At 39.9% G+C, this 13,483-nt stretch overlaps 1 protein-coding gene across 1 annotated transcript in view; it reads left to right on the top strand.

Moving 5' to 3' along the window:
- RAB38 (RAB38, member RAS oncogene family) overlaps window positions 1-9,914 on the top strand; it is a 61,423-nt gene extending 51,509 nt beyond the window's left edge. The window contains exon 3 of the mRNA XM_006144914.3: window positions 9,052-9,914. Within this exon, the coding sequence (XP_006144976.1) occupies window positions 9,052-9,204 (153 nt within the window). The 3' untranslated portion in view covers window positions 9,205-9,914. The remainder of the gene's footprint in view (window positions 1-9,051) is intronic.
- The last annotated feature ends 3,569 nt before the right edge of the window (window positions 9,915-13,483 follow it).

A 13,483-nucleotide genomic window follows, 5' to 3' on the forward strand; every position in this document is an offset into this window, starting at 1 on the left:
TATGCTTTTTGGCTGTTCATATGTCTTCCTTAGAGAGATTTTTGTTCAGCTCATTTTCCCATCTTTTAATTGGGTTAATCATTTTTTTCACATAAGGCACTTGAGTTCCCTGTGTATTCTGGTTATCAGTCCCTTGGCTGAGGCATATTTAACAAAAATATTTTCCCATTCTGAGGGTTGTCAGTTCACACTTGTTACTGTGTCCTTTGCTGTGCAGAAACTTCTTAGTCCAATATAGTCCCACTTGTCTATTTTAGGGATTATTGCCTGTGCTTTGGGTGTCTTATTTAAGAAGTCTTTGCCTACTCCAATGTCTCTTAGAGTTTCCCCAGCATTTTCCACCAGTAGTTTTATTTTTTGAGGTCTTAGGTTCAGATCTTTGATCCATTTTGAGTTGATTGTTGTTAATGGTGAAAGATGGGGGTTCAGTTTCATCTTTCTGCAGGTGGATACCCAGTTTTTCCAGCACCATTTACTAAAGAGGTTTTCCTTTACCCAATGGATTGACTGATATCCTTTGTCAAAAATCAGTTGGCTATAAGCTTTGGGGCTTATTTCTGGGGTCTCTATTCTAATGCATCCATTTTTATACATAGTTCTTTTTCTTTTGTGTCTTCACCCAAACTAACATTATTCCAGCAATGGTGGCAGAAATAGTTTCAGTTACGCTATCTGGGAAAGCAAGAACTTCAAGTTCTCTGCTAAAGAGTTAGCTGAGGGCTGGCCAAAAGAGTTGTACATAAAGAAAGGAAAAAAAATCAAAAAACAAAAAGAAAACTAGAGTCCTGAAAAATCATTAAGCTAGAAATCAGTCAATAATTCAGTTCTAGAAATAGTCTTAAGAAAAGAAGATGATAACAAAACAATCATATAGAATATATAGTCATAAAATATATAATATTATCCAGCTTCTACTTTTGTTCTAAATATAATATTTCTAATCCTTATACTTCTGTCAAGTGGATATTAGAATCTCTATTTTATAGGTAAGGCCTAAGAAAATTAAATATTCTGCCTAAGTACATGAGTTATTAAGTTACAGAAGTCATCTGAAATAGTTGTTGGAAGAAAGGGTACAAATGCCTATATTTATAAGAGAAAAAAGGACTCCAGCCTAGGTCTGCTTGACTGGAAAGTCTATAATAGTTTAGCTCAATTTTTACAAATTGGTTCAGTCAGTCTTCTTTCTATTTCACCTAAAAAGAATGTTGTCAAATAATAACTGGAAAACAAGAACAGGTAGTTTGATTTGTGAAGTAAATTCTGTTGTGAACATGTTTTCTTTTTCACTCTACAGAAACCACACACATAAATCATTACAACCAGGTTGAAACCTGAATTTGTCACTCTTCTGGAGACTTCATTCATTCACTTGTTCATTCATTTACTCAATGTATCTTCATTACCAGCTGTGTGCAGACACTGAGCTAGACACTGGGGCACAGAAATAACCCCCCAGAACCCCCCAGTCAGGATACACACACACAAGGCCTTACATGTTGACCTGTGGTAGATGTCAGAACAGAGGGTGCCTGTCCTGCCTGCGGGAGTCAGAGGCTTCCCATGGGAAGTGCTCACTGAATAATGACCAGAAGGGAACAGGAGTGAGAATGGCACTGGCACTGACTGGAGAACCTACGGGGTAATGTCTAGGTGCTTCATCTGTGTGTAACATTTCATTCTAACACGAACCCTAAGAAAAGAGTTATGACAGTTCTCATTTTTAAAAAAGATTTATTTTATTTTTTCTTTATTTATTTACTTATTTTAATTTGACTAGAGAGGGACAAAGCGAGAGAGTAAGAGAGAGAGAGAGAGAAAGTGAGAAAGCAAGCTGCCAGGTTCGGGATTCAAACCATGGTCAGCCATGTGGGAGTCCAGTGTCCTTAAACATCACACCACCTGCCAGACCCGGACAGGTCCCATTTTAGATTAAGGAGTTGAGGCTCAACATTTTAATGTGGTTTTGGACCAACAGTAAATGGAAAAAAAAAAAAAATTTAAAGCTTGACTTCAAAGCTCTTTTTCTCTTAATTGTACCCTTCTGCTTCCTGGGACAACAGTGCCTCAGACTTAATTTTCAGTCCTGGCACACAGAAGTGTCATAATAAAAGCATTTAATCATGAGGCCAGCAGGTGGCTTAGTGGTTAAGGTGCTGGGCTCCCACATGGCTGACCACACTTCGAGTTCTGGACCTAACAACTTGAAACTCACACCGGGCACATGTGCATGCATGCCCAAGATCCTGAGAGGAAAGTGGAGGAGAAAGGATTGTGACATGGTCATCCCCTCTAGGGGGTGATTTCTCACTGACTCTCTGTCTCTCCCATGAACGCAAATGCCCTATAGCAAAAAACAACAACAAATAAAAACAAAAACAACAACAAAAATGACCTCTCTCAAAAAAAAAGAAAAACATTTAATTATTTAATTATGTAAACCAATCATCTGACTATAATTACCACTCCATAAGTAACATTTTACATTGAATTCAGTCTAGCTGCGACTGTGGCTAAGTAGTTTATCCTGTATATGTCCCAGTCTCCTCATCTGTATATCCACAGCTCAGGGTATGCTAATGGTTATATGAGATCATGTATTTTGTGTATGTAGCAGTGACTGAGTAAGTGTTCAGTGAAGCATTCCAAAAAAGCTGCCAATTATTACTATTACTATTTTGTGTCTGCTGGGCCATTTATTTTCATAACTTTACACAAAAGAAAGTACTTTAACTAAAAGCTGCTATTCTTCATGAATGGGGTTTATTAGGTCTGATTTAATGATAGTTTTTAATGCTTATTTTATTCTTTCTTCTCTTTTCAAGATCCATTCTTGGGTGCTCTAGCACTGTTTCAGTAAAAGATTCACAATGAGACCCATTTAAAAATTATGAAGTTGAAAACAAAATGTTAGAAGCTAGTAGGTGGTGTGGTGGTTAAGGTGCTGGACTCCCACAGATAATGGCTCAAGTCCCAGACCCAGTGGCTTGAAAATCATCCTGGGCATGTGTGCATGCAGAAGGGATAGAGGTGAGGCCATACCCCCAGGAGGTGATTTCTCACTTTCTTGTTCTGTCTCTCTTTGGTGAGTGCACATGCCCTATGGCAAAACAAAAACAAAAACAAAAAACAAAAAACAAACAAACAAAAAAACCCACTAAATTAAAAAAAAAAAAAAAAAATTAGGCCAGGCCAAACCAATGCATGTTATGATTCTTACCGGCCATCAGTGATAAGTCAGACATTTCACATGAGGTTTGGAAAATATCTCAGGAAAAGTAAACTCTAAAACAGATTCAAGTAATATATCTATTTAATTTTAAGGTTGTAGGGCCTTGTATAGAAAAGGCAGCAGGGATTGTGAACTCAGATTTCCTCTGAGGCCAGAAATTTAACAGAAATAAATAAAGGATGGCACACTAGAAAGTGCACATGTGACTTTTACCAACTTTTAAAATGAAAAATTAATGAATTATAATACACAGTGGATTACTCATTTGTAATTTTTGAAATTTAGAAAAAAATAGTAGCCAATAAGCTACGACACTTGACTACTGGTTCTGTCAGCATAGAGAGCAGTAGGCTAAGAGCAGGGACTCACCCCTGGGCTGGAGTTTGGCCCCGCCCTTTGCGAGCCTTGGGACTTGTAGGGGGTCGTATGCATAACGACTGACATGGCCTAGAAAACCAGATGGCAAATGTTTGACTTGCTGGCCGTGTGACTCTGGGAAAGTTATTTAACCTCCCTGTACCTTAGTTTTCTGGGCTTTATGAGGACTATGTTAGTTAATACAGGTGAAGTACTTAAATGATACCTGGCTTATAATAATAAGGCATCCACAGCAGCTATTTTTGGTAATATGATTTAGAGACATTTTAGGCACTAAGCACTCTGCTGGAAGCTATCAACACAAATATAAAAAGATACAATCCCTGTCTTCACGACACAGACCGGACTTCGACATCTAAACAATGAAGAACAGGCTGAGCTAAAGCTATGGTGAGGACGGAGGAAGTACTGTCAGCAATGCAGTTTCAGGGCTGACTTTATTAATGAAATTTCCTCCTCTATATCCCATATCTCCAGGCTTATGATGTGACTCTGTTCAATGTCAAAATCAATGACTACATGTCTTCATAACTTGCAAACATTAGAGCATCATTAAAATCTAGCATTTCTGCATCGCACTGTCCACTTAGGCAAAAAGGAAGAGCGAAGTACACAACCGTGGGCTTTGGATTCTGGCACTCACAAAATGCTGACTGTGGACTCTAAGACAGCAAGGAAGAGAAAAAAATCAGAGCCGGCTGAGTGCACAGTGGTAACACAATACTCTGTGATGCTGGGTTTATACAGGAAGGCTCTGAGCTCACACCCCAAGACCTCCCTGTACACACTGGGTGCATGCACGGCTATGATCTGGATTGGCTGTGGCTAGGGATAAATTACGGGATGAAGATATCATTGGGGGGTGCCTCTCTCTCTCTCCATCTATTAGGCTGTCGGGAAAGTCATGATATATTTTCTATGATTTTCTATGCAGAAATGTGTAGAAACACAGGGAAACCAATATCTCATGCAACAAATGAGTAAATGAAGTTCTTTCAAAAGAGAGAAAATATAAACACCTTGCAGAAAGGAGTTTGAGGCCAGGTTCTGACCCTTACTATCCTAAGACTTTGAGTATGCCATTTAGCTTCTCAGAGCTTTACTTTCCTCATCTGTAAGAAGAGAGCAATTACTGGGAAGATGAAGTGAAATATCACATCCTGAGAACGTGATCTGAGACATAGGATTCAGTCTGGCGCACTCCAGTAGTAGCTCAGGACTGCTGTAGGAGGAAGCAGTTACACAAAGGACATGGGAATGGTAATGACAGGGAAGGAGAAGGATAGAGGTACTTAGCAGACAAAAATATAGGTGTCCTCCACTCCAGCACCCCTGTTAGGTCTTAATGAAGGATAAGCAGACTGCCAGCAATATGTTTGGAACCTGTGTACTCAACTTGCAAGTGCTGAATCTTCCCAGAGAAAGGATTTCTAAGCCCTGCTCTGTGTAAGACTTCTTACAGTGGTGTTATTATCCAGAAAGCCCTCAGCTCTAATTAAAATGTCACAGGGCTGAGGAATTTAGTGCCCCAACCTTGGAGACTTGGGTACACTTGGTGTTTTGTTTGAGGTTGATGTATTTGGAAAGATTATGGGAGGATGAATTCTTTACCAGCTTCTAACTAGGTAGATGTGAAGGTTTTCTGCTAGGGTTTTTCTGCCCCACTCTGGTACTATGGGTCAGAGATTAAATAATTTGCCATCAGACAGATGTTCTGAAAAGCTAATTAAATAACTGATCTCAGATGGTAGATTTAAAGGTCTTCCTCTATTGAAAGATCACAATCACCACAGCTTAGAATCACTGTATGAAATTATATTTTCAGAAAGTCCACAATTGAAATAAAAAGAACAATGTCTTTAAAGACATTCTTCATTATGTGAGTCTGTTTCAGAACTGGCCGCACGTGTTAAATAAGTCAAGAATCTCTAAAAATAAGACATGCTAGGGTCCCATGCTGGACCTATTAAATCAATGCGTGAGAGGAGGGCCCCGAAAACATATACTTTAAAAAAACCTTTCAAGTGATATGACTACACAGCCAGAATTGAGAATTATTCATTTAGAAATACAACTATTTTAATATCTGTTTTCATTCTGGGAGATGCTATAATATGACAAATAGGGAGCAGGATGGGAACTCGAGTTAGGCTAGTCTTCATTGAAATGACACGTTGCCCAAGATAATGCCCTGCCCTGGGTAAGTCCCCTAACCTTGCTGCCTCTAGCTTCCTTACTTTCAAAGAACAGCTATTAGCTCTCAAATAGAATTTTAAAAGGATTGAATGTTCACATTATTTCATAAATACAGCACCTGCTCAATTCTGTTACTACCATTTGTTTTTATGAAGATGCTTTGGTAGGAAGGTTAAGCCTATTTCAGGCGGCTGCCTATCGATATAAACAATTCTGAGCAGAAGCACAAAGGTGAGCATGCATCAACCTAAAGCAGTGAGCACAACAGGCCGTCTTGCCGCATTGCAGACTGTACATAAATCCATCAGACCCAGTCCAGGTGTGTCTGACTTGGACATTATAAACTACGTAAATTTCCTTTCTGGCAATGCTGCTCCAGGGAACGTTGTCAATACTCTCTAAAATAACTACAAATGTAAATTCCTAGGTAGTAGTTTACACTTGCATCCCCAGCTAGGTTTCTCCACCATCACCCAGAAAATGTGGCCTTGGTTGTGTCTACTTGAATGCCTAGTAGTTTGATCAGTTACGTAGCAATTTAATTGCCCAAAGGTCTGAACCTGCAGTTCTCTGAAGCAGAGTTTGATTATCCATGCTGGTCTTGGGACAGAGCAGGAGGGAGGGGATGGGTCTGTATTGTTGGCCCTTTGCCTGTGATGTCAGTGGTGTATAGATACTCAGAAAGACAGACGTGTTTGGAAGTGTGATGGCAATACCACACGGCCTTGCCTGAAGTCCTAATTGCATGCTCCTACTCTTTATGCTGGAACCTAGTGCCCTGCCCACCATGTTCTTTTTGTATTTGGGGGAAATATTTGGCAGAACCAAGATAAGGGTCTGGCTGCAAGCTTGTAGTTTAAACATTATACATCTTGCCTATTCATAGATAGATACTCATGTTTACTTTTCTCCCTGAGCTCACACCAGGCCCCGCTGCTCAGTAACGTGTGGTTTGGGACCAGCCACTGACCCTTTATCTATCTCTGTTTCCTCAGCTGCAGGATGAAGGAATAGATTGATTGGACGCATTGTATTCTTTTGATAATTAAATAATTATATGAGGAGAATACATAAATAACATTATATATAAGAGACAGATTTTAGGGACTAGCAGATGGCTGGACTCCCATGTAGGTGACAGCAATGTGAGTCCCAAACCTGCAGCTTAAACCTCACACTGGGCGTGTGTGCATGCATGCCCAAAATCTTGAGAGAAGAATGGAGGAAAAGAGATGTGGCATGGCCATCCCGGGAAGTGATGTCTCGCTTTCTATCTTCATGTTTCTCTGGCAAGCGCACACGCCCTATAGCAAAAATCTCTCTCTCTCTCCAAAAAAAAAAAGACAGATTTCAATGACAGAAAAAAACAGATATGAGTTCTGGCCTCCTGAAAATGGTGTGCCAATAGCAAGCAGCATTGAACAGATAAATTAACTGTTAACACAGAGTGCTAAGGTTTGGGGCCGGCAGGTGGTGTGGTTGTAAAGGGCGCTGGACTCCCATATGGCCAATTGTGGTTCGAGTCCTGGATCTGGCAACTTGCTTTCTCACTTTCCCTCTCTCTCTATCTCTTACTCTGACTGTCTCTGGTCAAATTAAAATAAATAAAATAAAGTTAAATAAAATAATTCTAGAAAAAAAAGAGTGCTGTGGTTTATGAAGTCCTATATAGTAATGCAATCTGAATAAGATTGTGCATATTAATATTTACCTGCAGAAAACTCTCAGTGGCTCTACTTGGCCAACTTAGTATTCAAGGCTCTATGGTGATCTGGCCACCTGCTACCCTTTCCACACTTTTTATGCCTTTACTGTTTGCATACTTTGCTAGTATATAATATCAGTCAGGAATGGGACTTATTTTATCATCTTTATCTTTGTATGTCTAGTAATTAGTGGTAATCTAAATGTTAACTGAATGGATGTGGCCCAGTCACCAGGAACTGCTACCTTGTCAGTATATGTAATGTACACAGACACTGCCTTGCCTCAGCTTGGCCTGTTTACTTTGTTTACAGCCCTAGTCGCCATGGTCTCATGTCCTAGTCCTGATATCAGTGAGCCTTTATTGTGCAGTAAACTTTCCAAATAATCTCTTTCCAAATTATCATACTAGCTTTTATGGTATTAAGATAACCTTGCGAGACTACCACTAATTGGGCTTAGGTTTTAGTTGTTTTTCTCATAATGATGATAGGTTGTCATTGATTTGCTCACACTAGTATTTAACTCTCATTAGTTTTTTTTGTTTTTGTTTTTTTTTTCACACTAAGGAAAGAAGATCGCATCTTAATATGAGTGGGGTTTTTTGGAGAGGTTTTGCTACAGGGCACATGCGGTCACCAGAAAGACAGAGAGAGGCAGAGAGACAGAAAGTGAGAAATCATGTTCCCAGGGGGGATGGCCATGCTGCAATCCCTTCTCCTCCATTCTCCTCTCAGGATATTGGGCACACACGTACACACACTCAGCATGAGTTTAAGCCACTGGTTCTGGGATTTGAATTGTGGTCGAATACTTGGGAGTCCAGCAACATAGCCATCATGTCAACAGCTGATCCCAAGTAGGGGTTTAACAAATACTACTGGCAAATCTAACTTACACTGTATGTGACAGAAGGCCCCTTTTGATGTTTAAAACTTTTTTTCTTGTCATATAAAATATAGGGTTTTTATTATAATATAGGAATGATAAAGGAACTAAGATTTATTAACCACCCAAGTCTAACACTCAGTAGAGAGAACTTTTATGTATTATTGCACTGAATCTTCAAAACAATCTTGAAAAGAAATACATTTTAGTAAGAGCCATGTTTTGATGTCAGAAAGGCTCAGGTATGAGTTCTGGCCCTCCAACCCACTTGCTATGTGATCATGGGAAGTCTTTTAGCCTCTCTCATCTCGAGTTTTCTCATCTCGAAACATATATAACATCTCAGTTATGATATAGGGTAAGGTTTGTTGCTTTCTTCAACAACATACTCAGTGAATCTACCAAACATGATTCCTCCTTTATTAGAAAGCAAAATAAGTATTTTCACTATTACGAGGGATGAAAAAAAAAAAGAGAGAGTTATTTGAAGTAATAAAAGAGAGTGAGAGAAATAGAGAGTGGACAGTCAGTATATAAGAAGGGCTATTTAAAGGAACTGCCCAAAATACCCCCCTCCAGTCATGAACAGGTCTCTGCTCCAGCATTATTTTGGATAATAAGAAAACTTGTTCCATCTTTTTTTTTTCTCTTAGGAAAATATAAACATTGATGAAGCCTCCAGATGCCTGGTGAAACACATACTTGCGAACGAGTGTGACCTAATGGAATCTATAGAGCCAGATGTCGTGAAACCTCATCTCGCATCACCCAAGGTTGTCAGCTGTTCCAGCTGTGCCAAATCCTAGGAGGCTCCTTTGCTGGTGTGTGATAGGAGTAATCCTATCATTCCATGAATTGTGCCTCGTTTTTATCATTTCGGATAAATGTCAGGATAGGGAAACACATGTGGCAAGCCAAAGACCTATGCCCACCATATCCTTCCTAGGAGAGAGAAATAGCAAACGTTCTTTTAATGTTTTCCCACCATCGGCAGTGTTTACAAGATTTTAAAATATTTAGTCTGCTACAAAATTCTGTCAGATGGCTGGCCAAAATTCTGCAGGGCCAATGTCAGCCCTTTTATTTGCTTCTTTAAATCAACCAAGGCCTGAGTCTTAGAAGGGGGAGAAGAGCAAACGGGCTGTCAAGTCGAGCACTGGCTTTCACCTTGTCCCTGATGTCTTTGTCTGGATTTCAATACATCCTTGATGGTCTGACAGGCCTGTTAAGTAAAAACTGTATTTTTTCCCAGAGATGACCTCCGTTCTCTACAGACCTAAGAGTTCTCTGATTTGCTCTTCGGAGTCACGTACATGGGCTTCCTGCGCTTTTGTTGCCTTTGTTGTCATTTGCCATGCCCTGAATGTGGGTTTAACTGAAAACTGTGTGAAAAGACCTGCTCCCTGCATGCGCCTTTTGTTAACTTTCTCTGACTCAAGCTGTGGGACCATTCTGTACATGTAATGTATATTATATATATTTTCACAAGTGAATAATAAAACATGAAAAGATGCTGTTTCCCTATTTCTGAAAATGCTTTGAGTTTCTTAGTATTATGAACTATTTTTTAGACAGTGTAACCATGGTTGGCAAGATCCAGGTCTAAAAATCTTATTTTAGAAAGGAGATGAAAAATGTGCACTTAAAGGAGTTGTTGGACACTATTTAAACAAGGATGAGTCTGTTCCATCTGCATCTCCTGTTCATACTGACATTTGGGCCATCTGTGTGTAAACAAGTGGACTTCACAAAGTTCATGGAAAAATGGCATTAAAGAACGAGTTTATTTTGGTACTCCCAATTTTTAAATCCGTACATTATTTTTCATAATAAACATCTCTCATGAGCTTTTTTGAAGAACCTTCATACTTTTTTTTCTTTAATCTGAGGAATAATTCCTTATATAATCTGACCAAGAAAAGTAATAGACTAATCAACATAAAAAGAAATAATGAGGGCTCTCCATGTAGCCTAGTGATTAAGGCAGTTGAATCTCATATGGCCAACCATGGTTCAAATACCAGTCACAGTGATTTGAAAAAACATGGCAGATGTGTGTTCAGGCATACTCCAAATCCCAATAGGATAGAAGAATGGAGGAGAATGGACTGTGGTGTGACCATGCTCCCTTGGGGGTACTTTCTCTTTCTCTCTCTCACTTGCTCGCTTGCTCTCTTTCTCTCTGGCACAAACACTCTCTGTCAATTAAAAAAAAAGAGGCAACTAAAACACACATGGTGATACCTTCTTTACACAGAGTTGTGGTGCAGACATGCTGCAAGTAGCTATTTTTTAATGTCATCATTTTCCACTGATGTTCATAATACACTCAACAGAGTTCCTTACCTTTCGTAACAGATGATTTTGGGTGCCCTGTCCATATTCTTTAGATTTTTTTCTGCAAGCACAAGCATGGGTCCTATTTTTAAGTGTGAGCATGGGTCCTATTTTTAAGTGTTTGTGACCATTTCCCTCAGGACTTTCTCTAGTCCCTGGTCCATGTGCCCCATGAGGCAGGCAGGCCAGAGTGCCAGGGAGGTAATGTCTCCAGGATTGGCCCTCAATCCATGATACTAGGAATTTGAGGGCAAATACCTCATTTCTTATTCCTCAGGAAAGATCACTGTGAGGCATGCTCTCTGCAGTTTTTCAAAGGTCCCTAGGGGATTAAGTCCTTGGTTCCCACAGGGGTAACTTCCCATTTTACTCATCCTTTACTGGTTTTCTTTCCAGTCTTCTCTTACTTCTCCACTCCTCTACTGATATTTCTGGGTTCATTGCCTAAATAAACTACTTTCATTTCCTAAATAATTGTCTCAAGGTCTTTTTGTGGGAGAACCCAACCCAAGTTAGTTAAGACACACATGGTCCCAGGAAAAAGATTCTTAGTATGAGCATCCTGAATAACATCATTCAGGTGACAGCAAGGATCCCTTGCTGGTGGATAATATGGTGGTGCTAACCTCTGGCAAGTTTAAGCACAACAATTACAAAAACTCATCAGGTGGATAGATACAGATGGAAGGAAATGCTATTGCTCTTCTGTTTGAAAGACATGAGATTATGGAGTTGGCTAACTGCCATAGAAATGCTGAAGGAAAGAGAAAAAAATAGAAATTCATATTAGCTAAAAATTTATGATTTGGTGTGAAAGATGAAGACTCTAAGCACCAACCAAGGTAAATTTCATTTATTTGAGCTATAGGATGACAATGGAGAAAATCAGGCCCAAGATTTGATTTTAGGAGAGGTGGAATTATAAAGGAAACTGGATTTACCGAGTCCCCTCCATTCAAAGTCAAGACCCGTCTTAGTCCATTGTTGCACTACTTACAGAAATACCGGGTTTGGTTGAATTTATAAAGAAATCAAGGTTTGTTCAGCTCATGGTTTTGAGGTCCAGGGAACAACTTCTGGTTAGGTGACAATGTGGAAGAGGATAGGATCTTGAGCAGAGCAGCCGACCATAAGTTTCTGCCTATTCTGGTGTCCTTTTTCCCTTATAAACAAACCAGACCTTTATCATAGAGACCTTGCCCTAATGATCTTATCACATCCAAAGGCCCTACCCCGGGGACACCAAGAAGGATAAAGGAATTAAATTTTTACTTAATACCTTTACAGTATAACCAGGTACCAACCCATGAATCTTTGGGGGCAGAAACCATCATCTAAACCATAAAAAGATGCTTACAGAAAAGGAGTGAGGGACCAGCAGTTAGCATAATGGCTATATCGCTGGACTCCCACATAGTCAACTGCGGTTCGAGTCCTGGACCCGGTGGCTTAAACTCATGCCAGGCGCGTGTGCATGCATGCCCAAGATCCCGAGAGGAAAATGGAGGAGAAGGGATTACGGCTTGGCCATCCCCCGTGGGGGGGTGATTTCTCGCTTTCTATCTCTCTGTCTCTGTCTGGTGAGCGCACGCGCCCTATAGCAAAAACCTCTCCAAAAAAAAAAAGAAAAGAAAAGAAAAGAAAAGGAGTGAGACACTGAAATATGGGATAAGATATTTGGGTAAATATCCTTAAGAAGCCTAGAAAAACTGTGGCACATAGCACGTTATGGTATACTGCTCAGCTATATGGAAAAATGAGGCCCTGCCATCAACTTAAAGTAGATGAACATAGAAGATTTAGTACTAAGAGAAGGAAACCAGACTATGAAAGACAAACTGTTTGATATCTACCAAATGTCTGCAACCTGCAGCAGAAACAAAAAGATCTGAAGTTAAAATATTGGGTTGTTGGAAAAGCCATGATGTATTTTTTCTGTTTTTCTTTTTTTTGGAGAGATTTTCACAGTAGGGCGCGTGCGCTCGCCAGACAGACAGAGAGAAACATAGAGACAGAAAGCGAGAAATCACCCCCCAGGGGGGATGGTCACGCCGCAATCCCTTCTCCTCCATTCTCCTCTCGGGATCTTGGGCACGCACGCACACGCGCCCGGCATGAGTTTTAAGCCACTGGGTCCGGGACACAAACCGCGGTCGACCACGTGGGAGTCCAGCGACATAGCCATTACACTAACTGCTGGTTCCCTTTTTTCTGTTTTTCTAAGAAAAAATGCAAATGACTTTTCTGACAACTCAGTTGTGGGGAGTTCAAGTGTAGATACTAGAAAGTAAGGTCTGGTAGGTGGCATGGTGGTTAAGGTGCTGGACTCCCATATGGCTAACTGTGGTTCTAGTCCTGGACCCAGCAGCTTGCTTTCTCACTTTCTCTCTGTTCAAATTAAAAATAATAATAAATAAAATAAAATAAAAATTATAATAAAATTAAATTAAAAATTATTTTTAAAAGCTGTACAGAGAGGATGGTGCATGGTGGGTTAGAGGGCTGCAAGGAAAGAAAAAACAGAGATAAGACTGTGCACTATAGAGATGTACAATGATTGAATGTAAATCAAACATCATAAAATGAAATTTTAAAAAAAGAAATAAAAAGAGGCCCCTTGCCCTTTCCAGTGAGAGAACAGCCAACTGTTATGAAAACAGCAGCAGGGTATTTTAAAGTGATGCTTGCCTTTTTCAATTCGGCTCCCATTTCCTCTCATTGCTTCTAGATAAATAACCAGGGCCAAAT

The sequence above is a fragment of the Tupaia chinensis genome, unplaced genomic scaffold, assembly GCF_000334495.1.
Source record: "Tupaia chinensis unplaced genomic scaffold, TupChi_1.0 Scaffold000139_1, whole genome shotgun sequence".
Classification (NCBI taxonomy): Eukaryota; Metazoa; Chordata; class Mammalia; order Scandentia; family Tupaiidae; genus Tupaia; species Tupaia belangeri.